Source organism: Corvus cornix, chromosome 2, assembly GCF_000738735.6.
Source record: "Corvus cornix cornix isolate S_Up_H32 chromosome 2, ASM73873v5, whole genome shotgun sequence".
In the NCBI taxonomy this organism is placed as follows: Eukaryota; Metazoa; Chordata; class Aves; order Passeriformes; family Corvidae; genus Corvus; species Corvus cornix.
In genome coordinates, this window is record NC_046333.1 from 29,409,197 (window position 1) to 29,432,447 (window position 23,251).

Below are 23,251 nucleotides of genomic sequence, written 5' to 3' on the forward strand. Positions count from 1 at the left end.
TCCCTGGTTGTCACATCTGCAAACATGGAGTTTGCAAGCAGGGTATAAGAACAGTTTCGTCAGCAGGAGTCAGGTGGATAGGATACATTAACCTGGATTTGTTAGTTCAGAAGAAGCAAACCAAAACCAGTAATAAATGAAATATAAAAAGGGGAAGTTTCCTTGGGAACCAAGCCAAAAGGTGAAGGACAGTACCCATCGCAGTATTATCTACCTAAAGATTAAAATATATATTCATTAAAATCCAACAACTATTGTTTCAAGGTACCAAAAGGAAACTTTTCAGTGCATTACAATGTCATTTGACTGAGGCTGGCAGTATTTAGAGTAACACTGAATGCATTGAAGTAGAATTATCACAAAATTATTCAAAAAATGCCAAATAACCTAAAAAATATATACATGATACATGCAAACTCTTTTCAGGCTGTTGGATGTTGGGGGGGATATATATTGATATATGTGTCTGTCTTGCACGTTGTTGCATTTATTTCTCCTACAGCTAAATGGAAGCTAAGGAAGACGTAGAGTTTAGTGTCCCTCTGGTGTTAAACACTTTTATTTTGGGGAAGTATGGCATGTTTCCTATGGAATCCTAGCTGGATGATTTAGGCAGCTGTAAAACTAAATAAATTATTTTCCAAAGGGATCAGAGGAGATACCTTGCCCATTTGGAAAATATGTACAGTTAAATGTTGCAGCCTTGCCACAGCTCACCTGAATTTGGTTCCAAACAATTTTTTCCCAGTGTTTTATGAGACCACTGCCTATCTAGGACTTTGAAGAGCCAGAAACATTTTGGTTAGTGTTTCTCTGCTGGGGTAAAATTTTTTTAAACCTATTTCATGTGCTTAAAGTGCAGCTGGTTTATGTAACCAGAAAGGAGATACATTTGAGGCTTGTTACATGAGGTGATCTGTCTGATGCACATGCAAGAATAGGGAAAGAAGGGACCCATACAAAGCAAATCCAGAAATCCTATCCTTACAGTATCCTGAAAGAGACTATTTCTATCAAATTTTGTTTATTCACCATAAGTTTATTTTATTACTTATATCGTTACCTTCTGTTAATGAGAGAACTAATATGAAAAGAAATGAATCTCCTAAACAGATTGTTCACTTGAAAATTATTCCTGTTTTCAAAAATGAACTCCTCACAGTGTTTGAAAATACAGAAGATATAAATACAGTTTTTCTCAGTATTCAGAGTACAAATCATAAAGTATGAGTTTTCTCTTGCAGATCTGAGCTATGAACATTTGAGTAGACTTTTATTTCCTGCTAAATCCTTCTCCAACCTGATGAGCAGCTGGTTTGCTTGCTTTTAAAGAAGACAGCTTGCTTGCCAGGTGCTATTGCTCACACTTCCACATCTCTACATGGCATAAAAGTGTCACAAGAAGGATTTATTTCTCATCAAAGCTTCAATTCAAGAGCACTCAGTATTTTTGAGATCTTAACAGCAAGTTCACACTTAGAATACCTGCCTTTCTAACTTACTGAAATAACCCTGTAGTGCCAGAGAGATTTAAAAAACCTGAAGCCAGGCAATAAATTGCTACCATATACACTGTGTGAACTAGAGTTTTATCATGATTCTCAGGACTTTCACTTACATATAAATATGAAAAAAGACTCATTAATGAACTCTATGTGACTTCACCTCATGCTAGCAGACAGGAGACCACTGATTACATACATAAAATCAGAATTTGAGGTGGGATTTGAAATCAACATAGCCACAACACTGTATGTCCATAAGGTAACAAAATAAGCCCAAGAACAAATATTTAGTGTGAATTGCTGTTATGATAATTGCATCCCTATTCCTAACATGGCAGTCAAGACTGAAGGTAGCAGCAAAGGCTCTGTCAAATGGTTTTTATATTTCAGTTTTATACATTTACTGACTGCAGACAAATCAGTAGTTAGTTCTACATGAAATAACAGGCTCTCAATTGCGTTGCCAGTGGTTTCTCAAGGATAAGATTAAGGCTACGCAGTCAATTTACATGTCAGAAAAAGCAAATTACATAAATTCAGGAACAAAGATATGCTTATTTGCTCTTGTTTCCATGAGGTGGACAAAATTAACATTTGATAATAACAGTTCCTATCCCTCCCCTCTAGCAAAATACCAGATACTAGTAACCATGGTGCACCTCCAAGGCTATATTAGTTCACCTGTGGCAAGAAAAAGCCCAGACTGAGGATGGGGAATGCACTATTCCAATAAATGACATTTCAAGAGCTGAGCTTTAGGTTATGGAGGGCAAGTTTTTCTTTGTTTGATTTTATTAAAAGATTTCATGCTTCAGCAGGGTATTTTACATATCATAAAAACCAGATCACTCTTTACCAAGTGTTCATGGGTGATTAACAGTATTCACACATCAGTAAAATCTTCTTTGAAGAGAGCCAAGGACAAAAGCTCCCTAGCTGAGGTTCTGATCCAAAGCCCATTGAAGTGAATGAAAGGCCTTCCATTGCCTCCAGCAGGCTTTAAATTGTACCTTAAAGAGCTGTGATAGTTGCATCCTGTGTGCAAGATTCATACCTTCTGCTTCTTTGCATGTCCCCAGAGTAAAATGGGGATGGAGTCTGGATCAGAGACTTTTCTGCTCTGTTGCAGAAAGGTAGATCAGCCTGCTACAAGGAAAAATAAAAGAAAAAAAAATGAAAAAACCAGTATGATATGCTTTGAGAGTTAGTGGAATAAAGCTGATAGTCAACAGACTTAGACTGGACCTCTCAGCTTCCTTACTTGTACATTCTCAACAGGTCTCTCTCCATCCCTGCTTTAAAGCCATTTCTGGTAATGGGTTATGAGTCACAGCTTATAACACCTTCTTTGTTCCTGAGAAGGATTATACCTGAGCAACTTCTTCAGGAATCTGAACAAACTCTGTCCAAAACTATGAGTATGCTTTCAGGAAAACTATCAGCAGCCACTGCTCATCTTCTCAGAAGGCCACACAAAAGGATGGCTGACAGTTCTCTGTTTCAGCCTTGGACAATATGTCAAAATGTGATGGAGGGGCTGTACACAACAATACCATACATTCTCAATATTAATTGCTGACTTTGCACAAAATGAGCTAAATTATGAGGCTTTATGGCTAAATCTTGACCTGAACTCAGCTGAAGCTGAGAATAATCAGAAAATGTGTTTGTACAAATCTTCATTTTCCAACTTCACAAGAGGCAAGCAAGAGTATATACCCATCTTTGTGAAAAAATGGTCAATGAAATATCTGACCCTTACCCAAGTGAAATCAAGAAGAAAAATAATTTTTTCAAGTCCATTTCCATTTTGAGCTCTGCACTACTTGAAAAGAGATAACTGCAAACTCCTAGATGCTTTAAAAATATAAATCATACAAACTTAATTCAAAACTATTCTGAATTACAAAATAAAATGGTAAACATCATAGCAATAAAATGGATGGAGCAAGGCAGTCTGTATATAATCCCCATCTTAAAAGCAATGACTATATCAAAGATTTTATAATTGTAGATTAAATTTTGTTCTCATTAAAGGGAGTGGGAACTTCCTTATAGATTTCAGTGAGGCTATAATTTCATCTCCCATCATTATTGATGCTGTAGAATTACACCTAGCTATTGTATTTCCTATATTTTGAAACCTCAACAGAATATGATCACTGTTTGAGCTGTTGCTTAAGAGAGGCTATAAAATTCCCCAAATTATTTTCTGCAGCTAACCCAAAAATAATGATAGCAGTAAAATAAATTTTCTAGAAAGACATTTTATCTAGCTTTAAAGACTTCAAATGATAGAAAATTTACCATATCCTTTGGCTATGTCTTATGCTGTGTAAGTACCATCCTTGTAAAGAATTTTCACCTAATTTACAGTTTGAATTATGCAGACTTCAACATTTAACTTTGGGATCTTTGTGTCTATACTTGATAGATGAAAGAAATGTTTAGTGTCAGGTGTCACTCCCCTTCACACTTTCTTAGAGATGCTGATTAAAACATCTTTTCATCTTGTCTGCAAGATGCTAAATAAACGGATCTATTTTAGTATACCATCATCTATCTATAGTTTTTGAGACTGAAAACAATTTTTTAACTCTTCTCTGAATACTGTCCCTTTGAGTCATATTTTGAAAACATTTACCCTAGGATTAGAAATGGCAATGATTGTTATGCCATCAAAATGATGTAGAAATACCATCTTTATTTATGTCCTTCATTTTCTGGGAATTATGCTGCCTCAGCCTCCTTTGGGTAGTGCTGTAAATTGTCTAGACACCAGATTAATTTGAAGGCTGGTTTAGCTAACATTTCACTGGTAGGGAATGGGGAAGAACTGTTCATGATTTGAAAGGAGCCAGTCAGAGAGTATTTACAAATTCCATAGCTGCTGACATGAATAAAACATGTTTTAAGTATCCAGGACTTTAATCACAGGTAAAACATGTAAACCATAGTTAACATCAATGCAACAGTTAACCCTGTGCTTTGTTTCCTAATACCCAGGTAATTCTATTATATTGAAAGAATAATTAACGAATTTCCAAACATGTTTCTTAAAGGAAAAAGAAAATCATTTGTTCTATCAATAACAAAGGCCTTCCTGCTGAAATGAATTATTTAAAATCCCTGGGGATACATCCTTTTCACTATGTATTGCCCTTCTGTAGTGGCAATGTATTACTCAAAATGCTAGTGCCACAGAAAGGCAAACTCAGACCATTTTCTAGAGGAGAGCCATACATTAGATCTGCATGTTTAATGCATTAGCACTTAGTTTACCCATAACTGCTAAGCTCTTTTTTCAATCAGAAGTCACAAGAAAGTGGTTTTTACTCAGGTTTGAAAATATAGGGGGTTTTTGTTGGGTTTTTTTTTCACAAATAGGTGACAAAGTAGCATAAAAAGTTATCAATAGCTATCAATAAACTTTTGAAAATAAAACAAAGCTTTATTGATATAGTATATCATGACTATTACCCTAAGCAACATCTGGTTTCCAAAACATAAATAATTACAGACCCTGATCTTCCAACTATAAGGATGTTCCAGAGGTTGCAAATGACCAGGTGTTCAATACTCAAAAGTGTCTGTAAACAACAGCGAGAAACAGCAGAACAGAATTTCAATTGTGTGTCCCAGAATCAGAAATGACCAAAAAATTCACTTATTATTAATTTTTTACCTGTTCTTTTGTGCTCACAGAATGACCATGAGCTCCAAGCAGTTTTGTTGATTTAAACCTTCACTGAATTTACTCAATTTCTTTATTTTGCAGTGTGACTCACAATATTTCAGTTAAAAAGAGTAATTATGGGTAGACAGGAACCTCATAAATGAACGACTTGTACTTCCCTTTTGTGTGTGACAGAGTTGGTTAGTGGCACGTGCCAAGGTAAGCCAGCACATCCCCATTGAATCTCAGACAAAATATTTTCAAAAACCAGAACTCCTTTCACTCTTCAATAAACAAGCGGGTGGAATATCCTCACCCTGAACATAAGGACATGGCATCAGATCTTTCCCTTATTCGCAGATACACAGTGGGAAAAACATGACCCATATACCCCCATCTCAGGCTGATGAAGTATATATCTTTACAAAACTTTTACCCTCTGCATCAGCTGAGATAGTTTCAAATGTAGAGGCCTTTTGGAATAATATTCCTCTTTACTTTCTGTTCTGTAAAACTCCTCCATAGAAGAGGAACTCTTTTACATATCCATCTTTCTCATATCTTTTTAGCAGAGCTTGTGTTGCTGGATTCAGAGTCATGTTTCAGCTGCCTGGTCCCAAACTTTGCCCATGTCTAGGCTATGTATCATGATAAGACCCAGAAGTGAAATGTCTTCCTCACCCTACACCCCTGTTTTCCTTGGAAATAAAGCTAAGGCCATTCAGGTCAGAAGGGAGCACGGTACAGTCTGATATTTCCTGAGTCTGCATATCAGAGCAGAGCGAAGGTCTGCAGAGCGTATCAGCAGGCTTATCCACCTCACAAATGTGTTACTTACATTGGCTTATGCTGAAACTATTTCCTTCTTCTATAATGCATTTTCAGTGATGAGTGTGTGTCTTCCTTGGCCTGTGTGATTTCTAGTTTGATACAATTTTATTGGAATTAAAGAAACAAGGAAAAAATAAAAAAATCATTAAGTAATTCCAGAGTCCAAGACAAAGCTAAAAAAGTCAAAACCTATCATGAAATAGGTGGTTTCCATTATATGGAAGTACACATTGGACAAATTAATGTCCTGTGAAAGTCATCTTTAGGTACCTGAGGTAGATCTCTTTAATTTTAATGACTTGGCATTATATGACTTTCTATTGCTTCTGTTAACATATATTGTAATTCATCTACTAAAGAGAGCAATAAAAAGTCAACAGATGTGAAAGAAGCATCAGAGAATTGTTTCAATTGAAGGCAGCCAAACTAAATAGTGTCCCTTTCCTTATCAGTGCTTCTGTTACATTTTGAGCTATGTTCCTACATTTCCTTCTAAATTTTATCCAAATTTTTGTTGTTTTTTAGAGGGAGGCAAATTATCCCTGTCATTATTTAGCAGAGCAACAGCAGCTTTCAGACATATATACAAGCTTTCTGCACATAAAGGATTCAAGTTTTAAACCAGGAAAAAAAAATGAACCTTTATATTTGGGGGTTTTTTTCTGCAATGTATCTATGTTTTTCTGTCTGTATCACATGTTAATCACATATTTAATATATATCCCTCCATAAAAGAGACTTAATGATAAAATACTGTAGTTGACCTTTATTTAAAAAAAAAAAATGCTTAAGGCTAAATCAGTGCATTAAACCAGCAAAACAGATTTTCAGGAGTGGTTCCTAAAATAATATTTACTATACCTCTATAGAAATTTCGTCTGCAGAGCTCAAAGCACAATACAAACCTTTAGCTTGCCTTACTCCACATTGGTGAAGTGTGTACCTCCTCCTGTGTTCCAGATGAGCAGTGAGGCTGCAGGTCTGTGACAGTCTAAGGCAGTAAAAAATGCTGGGTTTATGGTCCTGACTGTTTCTCTGGATCCACTACTCATTTACAGTCCATGGCTTGTCCCTGCTCTGGCTCTGATCTCATCTCACTAACCTGGGTCAAGGACCTGACCCGTCAGAAGCACATCAGTGGAGCACTAGTGCCACACTAAGGAAGGAGCTGAATTGCAGCGAGAGTGGCCGTGATCGGCCTAAGGAATTACACAATTATCACTCCAGTCTGCTCCTTTCCTCTTGTACTAGAAAAAAAAAAAAAAAAAAAAAAAAAAATCAAATATCACAGTATTAAAAATATTGTTTTAAGTTTTTTCCTAACCTTTTAGCAGGTGAATAATCATCTTTATTTCACCAATAAAAAGAATGGCATAATACCTCCCATTTGATTTTCATAGTCATCTTCCTGCTTTCTCATACACTGCTATCATACTCATGACGAGCTCCATCTAAACACCTGCATACCACCTTGTTATTTTCTTAGGGCCTCATGCCTAGTCTGTGCTAACTTTGTAGGCATTTTTGAGCAGGAACCTTTTTTGTTATGTATTATTATAGAACTTAGCACAAAAAGCCCTTGTTCAGGACTAGAAAAGTTTGTAACAAAAGTGATAAATCATCACAATAATGCAGAAGAGAAATACTATATTGATCATGATGATAACACCCCCTTCTTTACCCTGCTATTGCTGAAGTCAATAGCAGAGATGTATTGACGTCAGATGGTGTGAGATTAAACCTTACAGCATTATTATTCCATCTGATTTGGACAATTTTTTAAAATAAAATATCTCCAGCATAAAGAAAAACCTTAACTTCACAGCAGTGCACAGGCTGGGTTGACAATGATTCAGATATAAATATATCCACAGGGTGAATATAAGGTATGTGTTTGTGTTCATGCCTTTTTTTTTACCAAGACTACTAAGGTGATGCAAACATTATGTTTGCCCTTAGACTGATATCTCTGTTAGTCTCAGAACTCCCATCAAGATTAGTTTTATTATCTAAGTGAACAGTAATTTAAAAGAAAGAGCATTTTATTGAACTTCTGCTTAAATCCAAACAACTTCAGAAAAAGGCAGTCTGCCTTGACGTGATGTGACTTCAGAACTGAAACTGCAAGTTCCTCAGAAACTGCCACCTATTTTCATCTGTGTAACACTCAAAGCCACACTGTATGTTTGTATGAAGCTCAAATTAAATTATTCAGTTTTTAAAGAAAAGTAGCTGTAATGAAAAATCTAAAATATAATTTTAAAACTAATTTAATACAAAATCATTACATCGACGTCTGTGTATGCAGGGGTTCTATTTAATTTTCATTAAATAATGTAATAACTTTTTTCAAATATCATTTGACACTACTAATTCCTTTTTTATTATGTGTCTTCTATTAAATTGAGAGGCTAGTATCTCATGCAAAGACTGCAGGCTGCTCCGTTCCAGCTGCTTACACTGGAGCCCCCACTGGATGGCAGTCACACACAACTTTGGAAAGAATTCAGCGTGCTGCTTTAACTCACAGACCTGTAAAGAAACCCTAGGTTGAGTGTCTCTAAAACAAACAAACAAAAAAAAGTTTCTTTTATTAGGTAATCCTAGTTTAGTACAAATACATGCAATAAAAGCAAGTGGACAGAAATCTCCCTATTCCCTCACCCACTGTTCCCTAGACCCACTGTCTTGTGGTGCATCATTTCATTCCAGGCGCCAGGATTAGAGAAGGGCGTCACTCAAAGCTCTGGAAAGCAATGCAGGTGTCCCCTGACAAGAGACCCCAGGGCTGACAGTGGAGCAGGATCTGGCTCTATACCCGATCAGGAATGTTTGCTCCAGAAAATTGGTATCCACAGCTTTTAAGTAGAGATTTATTTTAACTAGGAATCAGAACAACCCAAAACTTCAGACAGCCATTAAGACAATCCATAGCTGAACCCATTGGGATATCTTCCCTTGACTTCAGTGGGATGTGAAAAATATATGTGAGCAGATAGATTCAGGTTTTTATTCAGTACAAGACGTCTGTTTAAATGAGCAAACCTCAGCAGTAAAGTGTCTGTTCCTGTTAGAGCCTGCAATGTAACACATCATTAGCCTCATTATTGCAACCCCTTTTGCCTCTGTACCAGGACAGAATGCTCTGCTATGCTGAAGTCCCAAGGGAAGGTGAGGTCATTGGAAGGACTTTTGAGGGGTTTTTTTTAAATCTGGCCAAGGTTACTGCTAACTAACCTGTTCCAAGATGGGGAAAGAGAGGGCCTTTCCACATCCTGAGCACTACCTGAAGACAGTCTTTTCACAATGCAGCTGGCAGGATTTGATATTCTGTAATTGTGCATGCAAATGTTCACAGTGGTTCATGTTTTAAATTGACTTTTCATTTTGATGTATGTCCTGCAGACACAACCATTGTACCCAGGTAAAGGCAGTATGTACATTAGGCAGGGATGGGTTTTTTATTACTTGTTACTAATTATTTGTTGCTCTGACAGTGGGCACATGGCTACTGCTTTAGGACATCCACCATAAGTCGATAAGTTAAATCATAGATTGATAATTATTTTAATTCATTCATATTTTATCTGATTAATGATGCTCTATCAACACCACTGCTCAGATTCCAGATCACCACAAAAAGAAATATTTCAGAATTGCTCCAGATTGATTCTGAAAAAGAAAGAACCTATATGTTGATGATACTGACAGAGACCAATGCATGTAGTATTATGCCAGATTATTTTGTCAGAGTTTCTTCAGCATATTTGAAGTCATATTAATAAAAGGAAAACCTAGAAGATGAATCCTGAGTATGTATTGGAAACAATTCCACTGCAGGCAAAAAAGTTACATGAGGTTAACCTCTTGACATATGAGAGAATGGAGAACCAGTGTTTTGTGGATTAGTCTTCACCAATCTTTACCTGATACACCTCTCTAAAGTCTACACCTTTCATTTAATAACACAAGGGTAAATACCATGAGAGATCTGAGCCATTTCTATTTGTCTCCTGAAATAAGAATTTTTTCGCACCTGATATGCCTGCATTTCCCATTGAAAATGGGTCTGGCACTTGCCATGTTGGATGTCGGAACATTTCCCTTCCATCAGGAAAACCAATAGTAAGCACTTAAGTCTGTACTTAGTAGGGCCTGAGGTGGTTGAGGTTGCAATCTGTTTTGTATTTCAACCCTTTTTATTGACTACACCCTTTCAAAAATAACTCTTTTGAATTTGCATTTATATAACTCTCATTTCAGGTAAAATGTGTATTTCTGCTCTTTATTAAAAATCTAAGAAAAACTGTTCAAGATACTCTGAACAAACTGAAGCTCCTTATTTTCTGAGTAAGAAGATGGAACTATGTTTTTCCGTGTATTTATCTCAAAATAATCGGTGTGAATACTAGTTAAGACAAATTAAGAATCATTTCTGAATATTAAGACTTGCTAGACCTTTTTTGCAAACTGCAGAGGCTGTTTTTCCTGTCTACTACATATATACACTTTTCTTCTTGGGGTTTTATGGGGAATTATGAGAAAGACAGGACTCCTCCAATTATTATAGTTTTTGAGATGGTTGCCTCTGCAGATTCATGACACCAGTAGGCTTTACCTGAGCTCACAGTATTCCAGGGTATCAGGGGATTCAGCCCTTCAGTTCTATGCTACCTGCCATTCATTTACTTTTAACCACTGAACTGAGCATTTGCAGTATCATTAAAACAAAGTAATGCACAATAACATTTTGAAATTAGAAACATGGCAAAAAGATATGTGAAAATATTGCATGCCCTGTAGAGTTGCCATTTTTTGAGAATTACTTCTGCAGTCTATTGTACCCTCTAAAGTCTTAAATTACATATATTAGTTTCTATCCTGTTTTGTGCCAAGGCAAGGCCAGAATAAAATAAACTATTACTGTTCTGTCCTCTTTAAGCCTGTGTAATAAACATGCAAGGCTGAGAAAATAAATAACAACAGTAGAGATAAAAATTCATCCCAGTTACCTTTATGAAATGTGAACATCAAAACTCTATTGAGCTATATTAAACTCTGTTAACAGCACTATTACTAAGCACAGGCAATTCATTTTATTACTCTCTTTCTTCACATTTTTCTGTTAAATAGCTAAAAACCAGGGGGAAATATGCTAATGTAACATGGTTGCTGTGTCATATGAGGGACAATATGCATTTCCTGTAGATTAAACTATTTAGCTAAGTTGATTACTATTGAATTTATTTAGGTTTCAATGGGCATCATCACAATAAAATTGAACAACATTCTCAGCAAGAAAGCAATAAGCATGTAGTGCAAAAAAAGAATGCCTTATTAATTTATGACTTTTCTGAGAGAAGAAAAATGCCCAACACCTGAGCTATGTAAATGTAGCTTTAACAGTAACATAGGTCCCAAATGGAAATCTATTTCTATGGAAAGAATAAGTTGTTTTATTATTGATGCTGTTGCTATATTTAGCAATCGAAGCACATAGGCAAAAACTGATGTGATTCTTCAGCAATCAGAACAAAAATATATTCAGTATAGGTATTCTCCAGGCCTGGGGAAATGTGGATATGTCAGATATGGAAGGAAGGGGGTTTACTGTTGTTTTCCCTTTATGAAAATGAAAGTCAAGTGTATTAGACGTTATAAGTGATGGCATAAACTCCATGAAGTAGACCTGGTTGATCAGAACTGTAAGAAGCAGATCAGTTCAAAATACTCATCATTTCTTTTCTCTTTCTCCAGCTTGATCACTATCCTCCAACAAGTTACAGCCTGCCAGCCACATCTGACGTTCAGTTCAATTCCCCAAAGGCACTATTCCTAGGAAAAGTTATAGGTAAGACTTCACTTTATACCTGGAACAATGATATGTGTGTAGCAGGATGCTTGCTGGACACGTCATTCTTGTTCAGAAAGTGGTGATACTGGAGTTATACTTAAAGGAGGCCTTATGTTCACCTGTTCACAGAGACTGATGAGCACACAAATAAGTAATTGTCTGCCATGCATGGGGAAAAAAAAGATAAGGGCAAAGAGACCCTTGTAACATTGTCTTTGTGAGGTTTCATTATGCTCTCAGTGTCAGATGGAGGCAATAAAAGGAAATTACTGAGACCACTGCTTCTATCAGGAGATATTGAAGTTATTTTGAATATTATCATTCACTGTGAAGTTATTGTGTGCCTTGTATAATGTCTTTATCCATGCAGACAGCCTTCTTATCCCTGTGCATCCTCTTGTGTCATAACTGTCCCTCATCACTCTGGCAAACCGTCACTCTCTCACAGGAACGCCCACCAGCAAGGTCCTTTGGAGTCTGTAACACCTGCAGCAACACTCCTCTGGACAATTTCTATCCTTTTTATGGATCTCACGGTTATTTCCAGTGCAGCAGTTTCCTGGCCAGCTCCCCAGAGGAACTCAAGGGGCAATACAGATGCCTTGGCCTCACTTTTAGACCATCCTATAGAGCATTGCTTAATTTTTCTGCTACTGACTTCTTACATGAATTTCCAGGGTTACTCACTTCAAGAATCAATTCTTCCCAACATTTGCAGTTTTAAAGGAGGGCTTTTTCTCCTTTTCAGAGATAAAGGGGAATTAATATTATTTCCTCTAAATGCTTTGTGCAGAGATATGCTTTGCTTGAACTCAGTGAAGAGATTAATCTAGAAAACTGCAAACTTTGTTAAGTGGCTAAGGCGTTAATCTGTGATCCCTTTGCACTGTTTTTTGAAGTGAAAAAGAAATTGATCACATGGCTAATGGGATTTTTTTGTAGATACACTTTTCTATTTGTTTCGGTTTTAAAATTTAACATGTAGAACTTCTGTGAAATAGGAAATGAAAAGTCTTAAAATTTCTGGCTATCAGGAGAGTCATGAACTATTTTCTGGAACTTTCCAAGTCACTTCTGTTGATGGTACAAAAGATGATGCAGTCTGATTTTGGTCAGTCTCTGGAAACTGGGTGCACTCCCACCTCACCTCACTTAATTTAGGCATCTAGACCAGAGCTGGTGCTCTGACTCAATTTTTCTAACAGCATGGGATTATATTAGCCCTTTTGGGAATATGATTGTTTTGCTTCTTCCTTTCTGCTTGTTATTGTCTTTCAAAATAGGACATTTTATTAAGCAGAAGAACATATCATTACTAAAGAAACCAACAAGAAAACAAAACAAAACAAAACTTTTATTCTTTTTTATTCTTTCTACCAGAGAAAAATTGAACTTCACTGTGAAGAGATGGATTTCCCAGTGTAAAATTGTTGTATAACTGACCATGTCTGTTGATGAGCTTTACTGTGCTCATGTTGAACTGGAGTCTCATGGAGTAAACTCATGTTTACTGGAGTCATGTTGAATGAGGGAAGAGCTCAGTTAACAGGGTTACCCAAGCGCAGCAGTTTGAAGGGCAAAGTAGACATAGAATTCAGTATCTTTAAAGCCTCTAGCTATCACTTCATACTGACTAGGCATATTTTAGTGGTCGAGAGGGATTAGAACCAACAGAAGATGTGGATACATAGATCAAGTTGCAATTTGTGCCCATATGCAATTACATTCTCCAAATGGCCAATATGGGAGTAGCCTCCCATTTCACTGCTACTCTGGCATCACTTGCATTCAGTTTCTGTTGTTCCCATACCATGCAATTCTTATTTGTCAGCAAAAATGAATGCAAGGCCCTATTTTTAAAGACTGATGGGTTTTTGAAGAGCACTCTGGAACAATCTTACTAGGAAACTGGTCTTCTGTCTGTCTTATTTCCATTTTTATTAGTGTTATTTGCATAGGAGCAGCCGCTCCTGCCACAGCTGTGCTTGCTGTGATAGGGAGTTCATCTGCTCCCCATCGGAAATGATCCCTTGTACAACACCTACCACAATACAACACCTCTCTCTGCTCTAGGTCTTACAAAAATATGGTTGATTAATAAAATGTTGCTTCATAACTGCTCATAATATTTTCTGTAAAGCAGGAGGATCACATCAGACACCACAACAAAAATGTTTGAGTTGCAATCAGGGAGAACTTTTCTTCTTTAAGTTGAGATGCTTTCTGTTTCCTTGAAATACTTTTTAAAAAACGCCTTTGTTCACTGGCTTGAAAAACACTGAAATAAAATAATTTTAGCATTTTGGAAAACTGGAGGTAAAGGCGTTTAGTATATAATTCTTACCCAGGAAAAATGGATTATGATTTGAGGTATGAAATAAAGCTAAAGGAGACAGCAAATGAAAAATCTTCTTTTACATTAATGTCTAGTAACAAAAATAGTAGCTCTAGAGAAATGCAGGATTTTACAAAAATTATAGAAAAGTATTGTTAATGTTTCAAGGAAGTTCTTTAATCTGGTATTTACATATATTTAGGCTTTGAGGGCTTGCACACAAGGCAAAATGGAGAACCTGGCTATCTGGATTATAAGATATGAAGAGAAAAATCCAAAAGTTTGACAATGTGACCGCCATCTACTATTTTCATGTAGGCTGCAACTTGAAGCTCATTACTGAGGTAGAGCAGAGGTTTGATTTTTCCATTAAGCGTAGTGAGTTTGGATGCAATACTCAGCTTTGTCTTCATGTCCTTTTTAGAGACCTACACCTGTACTGTCTTAGTCTGTACTTTATAACTAAAAGTGGTGCATTTCCTTGGCATTTAATATGTATTTATAAGGAATTAGCTAGACATAATTACACATGATTTTGTAAAAGTGTCATTCTGGTGAAGAGAAATAATTTGAGAGTTTCTTAACAGGATATATGAGTGAGCACAGAAACACCAAGATCAGACAAGAGTTGGTTTTGAGAAAGTGGCAAGGAAGTAAAGGAAATATGCTTCTTGCCTTCATCTCCACCAACCACTCCAAGTTAAATTGTATCTTTTCAGAAATACTTAAATATCCACTTGGAAACAATTGACATAATATGAGTCATCATCACACGGATTATAATTTTCAGAATTGACAGCTGTCCCTGCAGCTCACCTCTGTGGGCTCTGTTTTTGTCTCCGCCTCAAGCTAGTGTTCTTCAGGGACCTCTAGTAAAAGTAGCCAAAGGGGAGACACCTTTCAGGTCTGCCTTCCTTCTTACAAAAGCAGCTGCCATCACTCTACAGCTAAAGAGAGGCCCTAGAAATCAACCCCAAGGGCCTGGATTCTTTTCACAAAAGTCAGTTTCCTTGAGAAGAAGTGGTAGAAGGTCAATTTCTAGATGTGGTGGAGTTTTCCTGACATTAATGTAAAGACTTTTTTATTGTTCCCTGATTGGAGTTTCTGTTTCTTTACTGGTGTTTGTGGTGAAAATTAAAATTGGTGAGGAGACATTTCTCTGGATTCATTGTGACATTCACCACCTCGAACTGATGGGAGGTAAGACCAACTCTAACTACTAGCCAAGTAGTTAGTTTCAAATGTGCAAAGGAGAGAACACAGAAAAACTTCACAAAAAGGAGAAGATAAATGACATTGCTTCATGGCTTAGGTAGGTATAGAAAGAAGAATTGCTTTTTTGTTGTATGGCTTCTCTCTACAAATAGATACTGAATAATAGGAGGCAAAAGTTCAAAATGCTTTGAATTTCCAGCGGTGACTAATGGCAATTATTCCAAGAGGTAATCATTCTTTATTCCTAGATAAGATACTTTCTTTTCTATAGAAAAAGCCTGGCAATTTGGTGCTTCAACACTTGTAGCTGAAAACCATCGACGACCTCCCATGTAATTCATCCTACCAAAACCAACACACACTTTCAAAATCAGCTTCAGTGTCCATGCTTCCACACAACTGCAGAGTTTTATCACTTAGAGGGTTTGTTTCATGCCAAGGAATGAACACTTTATCTCTTTGAGGACACTTACCATCATTGAAAAGGGGGTTTTGATAGCCTTGATTTAAAAATTCTGCAAAGGATATAGGCATAGTTCTAATTGGTGCTCAGTTTGGGTATGCTGTTAGACATTGACATCACCTGATAGGAAGTTAATGCTAATATATATATATATAAAACACCAGTTTAGAATTAGATCTCTATACTGTCAGGCACTTTTTGTCAGCTTTTAAATTTGCATCTTAGAAGATAGTGCAGAGCTGTAAATAGATCATGAATAATTTAAAAGTATTCTTCTGCTACACATCTTTGACATGTATCTACTATTACTTCATGATCATAATGAGGTTAACACTTCATTATATATGTTAGTAGTTTGGCATTCAGAGCTCCACAGCTTGAGCTCTGCTGCTCTCCTTCATTTTGCAGTGCAGAGAGACAATCTGAGTGCAGGGTAGCTCAGCCTACTTTCACTGATAATGAGAAAAAAACCAGCTAGTATGCAGTCAATTCATCCACCAACTTACTTCAAGGTAACTTCCTGCTGCTTCATTTCTGGGCACCAGCATTAACATTCAGTATTGTAATCTCAGTGAGAATGCATATTGTCATATTGGGAGCCCTCCTGCTACAGCAGGTAGAATATTAAAGATGTGCTTTCCCCTGCATGAGTTATGTATGAATTGTCATACAAAAATATAACATCTGGACAATTCTCCTTCCCCTATTCCTCCTGTATAATGCTATCAGCCTGGTTGAAACACCTCTGGGATTTATTATTGTCTGTCTCTCTGATCTCAGATCTGTCTGTCCATACTCACTCTTTGAAGTGTTTCTGGTAAAGGCAGAAATGTTCCACAGCTCTTCTAGTCAAAACCTGATGGAAATAAAAGTAATTTTTCTTTTCTTCCAGATCTCTGGTTTTGATCCGTCTGGTTTTTCTCTGAGAAATCCTACCTACAAGCCATATTTAGAAAGGAATATTTCCCATCTACAGGTCTCCCATCCAAGGGACATGATAAACACTTAGAATTGCCAGTTTGACCCAAATAACTTCTGAGTCAGAAATTAGGGTAGCCCAAGTGAATTTTGTCTTTTATTTGAGAACTAAAATGAAGAAGAGAAGCCAAAAATATTCATTGATGCCTCTCAGCATCCATGCAACATCTTCTTCCCATTTTTCAGAATATTGCAGGATTCATCTGCTGCAACTCCAGAGAGGCAGATGGTCAACCCCAGGCAAACTGGATTAAATTAGGTGCTTAGGTAATCTCAGTTGTCATGAGTATATCCAGCTTTGCTCTTCCAAAAATCAGCTGGAGCCATTTCCTCCCACAAACTTTTCACTCTTACCCTTCAGGTGATTCTTCACCTCTCAGCCCCTCTCATACTTTGTAATGGCAGCTGCCTTTTCATTTCCTCTTGCACTATTCTCTGTGAAGAGACTTCACTGATTCCCAGTCTTCAAATCTTTCATGGGCATTCAACAGCTCCAGAAGGTCACCCTTTATTCTCATGGTCTTCTAGCAAGCAAACCAGCCTCTAACAGGATGCAGTACTCCCCTAAATTCTAAAGTTATTTCACTTGTGCTTTAACATGTCTCAGAAAATTGTTTCATATAAATCAGTCGACAGAATCTTGCTGAGAAAATTATCCCATTGTTTTACAGTTCTTTCCAAAGTATTAATCTACTGGCTCTGAAAAAAAAAAAAAAGGAAAGGAACGGAAAAGAAAAGAAAAGGAGATTGTAAGGCAATTTAATTTGGTTAGTGCCATCTTGAACAGAGTATTTGCACAAGTCTTATCTGACATTCAAAACACTGATAACACTATTTAAAAGCAAGGGAATAAAATGAAAACTTAAACTCTAGTAATTAGACTGACCTTTTCCTAACTCCTGTATTTTGTTAAGGTGGCATATCTTGGTTATACAACTTTTCCCTACCACAGGAAGACAGGAATTATATTGCCTGTACTGTGTAATATCTAATACTAATTTATTTCAGACACAACTACGTTCAAGTGCCAAAGAAACCTGACATCAATAAAATGTGCTGTTGGCCCCATGAAATTCTAATGGCGTAGATAGCGAAACTGAAGAACTCAGAGCACCTTCAAGGCTTTTAAATCACTTAAAAAAAAAAAAAAAAAGTGTTACACAGTCTGAAAAAGTCAGAGGTACTCCTGAAGCTGAAAGTACAGTATCTTATAATTTTTCTCCAAGTATATTCAAAGGAAAAATCAAAAATTAGAATAGAACTGCCCTAAGATAACAGACAGAATTGACAAAAAAATTGTCTTTAATAAGCCAAGGCACAGGTCTTAAAAGTTTACATTACTTTACCTGGCTTGTGCAACTTCTACCCATAGTTCCAGATATAAAACATTCCCAAAAAATGTGAATATGCCCTAATTTTTTGATCAGAAATAGCTATAGAAATAGTGTTCTGGCTAGATTATTTTGGCTAAGGGTGCAGATTATTTCCATGCCATTTCTTGTAAAGACAGATAAAGAAATTACATCTTATTCAAAACTCACTCATTGTTTGAAAATTTAAAAGAAGCTCAGGTTTTATCTGACACTTGTTTCACTTAGGGAAAAATCATAACAAAACAACACATAGACTGACCAAAATATTGCAGAGGTTGTCAGATGGAAAGGGAAGCGACTGAGGCCCCGTATTTTAGAGGCTCATTGGGATCAAGTCAAACGTCTCCCTCAAGAGCTGTACTAGTTTTCACTCCCATCATTGATAATTTGAAGGTGCCTGTGTCCTCTTCTGATCTGCAGTGGCCTCTTATGCCAGAAGCACCAGAGGTTTCCTAGAATCTCTTTCCTAGGAGAAAGTTTGCTCAGGTTGCTGGAGAACCTGGGAAGAACAAGGGATGTGGGAGTTTCTGGAGTATGAATTAGATAGGAATTTCATGGCATGTGCTCCTGTGCCTGAAAGAACAAACCCCCAAAAGGAGTGTAGGACCAGGGATCCTGGAGAAGTGCTGCACTAATGCACCTTTGTGTGTCAGGGCTCAGAGCTGCCTTAGGCCTGGACAGCTTTCCTTCTCTCCGAGAAGCCTGGGCCTGTCCATGCAGTTTTAAGCTCTCCAGCTTTTTAGGATGAAATTTATCTCTGTTCAAAGGCTCAACACAATCTTCACACTACTAAACTCCGCTTACGTAGACTGTATATAGAATGTAAAGTAAGTTTATGTTGTGCTGCTGCTCTTTGTAGAAGAAAAAAAACCACCTGTTCTGCATGAGTATATCCAAGAAATAGTAAAATAAACACGTTCCTCAAACAATATTAAGCAATGAATTAATGTGAAGATAAGATAATCTTTCTTTAGGACCTTTATATAGAACTATAAATTCGTAGACTAAATTATTCATGGTGAATAATTTGCTTAACTCCCACTATCACAAAAAGAAAGAGAAGTATATAAATTATGGAAAGACACTTCAACATTTTCCTATTAAGCCAGACCTTTGACTGTAGGCTACTTTGCATTTCTTTTAAAAGAAATTATCTCATTGTTTAAATTACAGAACCAAAACCTGTCTGATGTCTATTTTCAAGTGTTTCTGCTCAGCAAATTTTAAAGCTGTATATATACACTCTCTAAATAAGCCCTTTCTGATAGGTACAGTAATGCTTTCTACATCTGCATATTTCAGGGTACAGTTAAAACACTATTAGTTGTCATGGAGAAGGAACTCACTCAGAAGATTGGGGGATTCCCAATGGCTTCAGCTATGCCCATGCTGTAAATAACAACAGGCATTGCGGTTGTATCAGTGACATTGTTTTAAAACTTGTCAAGCCAATAGAGCTGACACCACTCAGCAGAGACTGATTATTTGAAATGATTCTGTCATATCCTTTGCTGGGCTTTTTTCCTTCTTTTATTTTGGGGGGGAGGGGTCTTAAATTAGGGTACCTTATTTGAATGTTTTGCCGAAATTTCAAGAGAATAATGTCATATGGTACTAGGATAGGATAGGGTAGGATAGGATAGGATAGGGTAGGATAGTGTAGTACAGTATTAGGGATAGCATTGAGTTTAAATAGCTTCCTGAATTAGATTCAAAGGTTTTCTACAGCACAGTCAACATCACTAATGGCTCCTTGTGCTGCAGCTTGGTTGTTTATTCTGATACTAAATCTGACATAATAGTAGCAGTGTTATGCCACTGACCATGACAGTCACTGATTCTTAGATTTATATGCCATAATAAAACTGTATTTAATCTGCAGTACAGTGACTAGTTCATAAACAGCTCCTTTAAATATAACAGGAATAAACTCACATGTTTACAACTTTCTCTTAGAGAAGCCTGTTTCCTCTCCCATAAATGTAGACCACTACCTAGAAATCTCTCCTTTATGACTATATGAACTCACAAATCTACCTCAGTGGCTCTCAGCTACCTTAACACCAGAGTTGTACCCCACTTGCAACTGAAGAAGTTGAGTAAGGTTACAGTCAGTCTCCCACCAAAAGGTAACATTTTTTTTTGTTCAGTCTGATAGCAAGATAATATATACTGCCACTGTTTTTTTTCTACTTTCTGTCCTCTTCAGACTGTGTTCTGAATTTTCTTTTTCTTTTTTGGGAGAGAGATTGTCATCTGTCTCATTGTTACATGAAATGCTTATTGATCAAAAAATTGCCTCCTGTTCCTTCTTATCAGTTGCAGAATCCAAACTGGGTGAAAGTTGCACCATCATATATACAGTTATTTCAAAAATGTCCAGGGAGAGAAATGAATTTATCATCAAGTGTCAGAAAAATTGAATTGTTTAAAATACTCCAGCTACTCCAGCTACTCCAAAATAAATACTCCAGAAAAAAAAAAAAAAAAGCTTTGTTTTTAGAACAATTTGAAAAGAGTTTTTTGAGTTGTGGGTGATGAGACAACTCAGAAATACTGATATTGAGAGACATCTTCAAAGCAAAATACTATTACAATTGCTAATGTAAATCATCAATCTGTCATATCTTTCTCAGCCAAATTTGATTTAGTTTCAGTTTAGCACCTTGAAAATATGTACTTTCTTCACTCAGTAAATGCTCACTTAACATAAAATTAGCATATTTGTCAGTCTCCCTGGAGCAATGGCAACCTCTTGGTTTCCTGCTTCTGTACATGGGATTGTGGGATCATGGGAATCACATGGGGTTCTTTGCAAGACAGTCAATAACTTGACTAATGAAGTTAGGAATGGTCTACTATTTCTGTATTAGTTTGACCAGGACTTAAAGACTTTCTTTGCATTTTTCATAGGTAGCATCTTAAGTTTTCCACTAATTTAAATGTAGACAAAAATATGCATTTAATAAGATAGTTGCCAAATTTGTCTTCCTGGCATCACAGGATGAGAGTTAGAGGTTATGAAGGACATGCAAAGGCTAATGAGCTCTCTGTAACCCACCCTCTATATATGAAAAGAGCATATGGAGGAAAACCAACATATGGAGAAAAGGGCATATGGAGAAAAAACAGCAGTGTATCAGTGGCTAAAACTGATCTGACTCTAAAAGTGCAGAAGTTGGTGATTGCAAAAGCTACAGGAGAGAGGGAGTGACACGAACTTCAAATACAGCTTCTCAAAGCATTTTACATTCCCTTAGGCAAACCTAAGCATTATTTTGCTCAGAGCAAAGGACTGGACGTGGTTATATCAGGGGGCACACGACCCTGCTGAGTTTCTAGGTCAGCATGAGAAGGCAGGACATTTAAGTGGTGTTGTAACATCATGTCAGCTGAAAATATTTTTTTACACTGCCATACTTTCCAGTACTTCCTTTACCTTGAGAAAAGAGCCTATGTAGCAGCTCTCCACTAAGTGCCTGCAAGCTTGCAGGAATCCACAGATTTCTCTCCATTAATGCATAGAGCATATCTTAATTGCTTAAGTCTGTTATCTTGACTTTGTAATAGTGTCCCCTCCAGGGATGAAGGAATGCTTGTATAGCAGCTCAGTTTGCATTGCATCTGGTTCCTGGGTGGTGTTTGTGGTGTGCCACATCCTTTCTGCTGAGGGATGCACTGAAACCAGAGCATTAAATTATGAAGGAGTTTGTTTTTTTCTGGAATTAGAATAATGGGCTACACCCTGTCCTCATACAGGAAAGTAAATGAATGGGAAATACTAGAGTTGTTTTGCATTTTCACTTTATTCTGAGAGGATCAGAGAGAGAGTGGGGAACAGGGAGGAAGAGTGGGACATGATGAGCTTGACAAACTCCCATTTTGTGTTCAGACCTGGATCTGCCCTCCTTCTAGTTTCCCTCATCACGAATTATCCAGTAAGATATTCATCACAGCATTCAGACACTATCCTGTATTCCCAGTGTGATTGCTTTATCAACAGTGCTGCACATCCAGCTCTTTCTGCACTGGTTTTGTGGCTTTTCAGTGGTGTGCATGGCACTTACACACCAAATTAATTTCTATTACTTCCCAGCTGGTCATTTCCAGTTCTTCCTTAAGACTTACCTATGGCTGTTATTTTTTTTTAAGAAATTTACTTTGTACATAATTGTTAAAGTAATGTATTCAGTCCAATTAAAAGCCATGTTAAACACAAGAAAAATCATAATATAGGGCAGACAGGTACACAAGTTCCCCTGCATTTCTCTCCCAGTTCCCAGCCTGCCTGCCTTTGAGCTTCCCCACAGCCCCATGTGAGGGCAGCAGGCTTAGGACACCTCTTATTACTAAAAGTTGTGCATTTCAGTAATATTTCAATTGCTTCAGCTGTCTCCAAAATAAAAGAAATTCGGGGAGCTCTCCTCACACACACACTTGCTGCAGGCTTCTTGGCTAGCCAGTATCTCCCTTCTCCTCCCACCCTCATCCTCTGACTCCATTTACTGCTCTGCCTAGTTCCCTCACATCTAAATGTGTCTGCAGCTCACATCTAAATTTTGCAGCAGGCAGCTTTTATTTCAGCAACACTCAGGTCAGGCTGCATCCTGTTGCTGCAGATGGATTGAGAATGCTGTCTCTGTTGCTCTGGACCCAGCTCCTTCTCTCCTCTGCTTACTGACATTTCAGTGGCCCTCAGGCTCCCAGCCACCAGGAGCCCAGGCACCCAAAGCTGAGATGTGGTCTGTAAAGCATGGCAGGGCTCTGCAGGTCAGCTTTCTCCAGGCTCTTAGCATGACCAGATTGCATACACTTCCTCCTTTCTTCCAGAACTCAAATGGTAATCATCAAACATGTCTATGTTTTGGGGAAAAAAAAAAAAAGTAGGAATTTATATTAACTGGTTAGACAATTTTCTTTCTGTGAGACTTAAGCAGCAGCGGTGCCATCTGAATATCAGGTTCTTGTAGCAAATTTGGGTAAATGCCTCTGGATGGGGGAGAAAATAACGAAGAGCCGAA

At 37.3% G+C, this 23,251-nt stretch overlaps 1 protein-coding gene across 1 annotated transcript in view; it reads left to right on the forward strand.

Moving 5' to 3' along the window:
• The window catches only part of CNTNAP2 (contactin associated protein 2), a 1,031,909-nt gene that overhangs the window by 957,605 nt on the left and 51,053 nt on the right, over positions 1 to 23,251 (forward strand). The window contains exon 21 of the mRNA XM_010398652.4: positions 11,770 to 11,863. Coding sequence (XP_010396954.1) covers positions 11,770 to 11,863 — 94 coding nt within the window. The remainder of the gene's footprint in view (positions 1 to 11,769; positions 11,864 to 23,251) is intronic.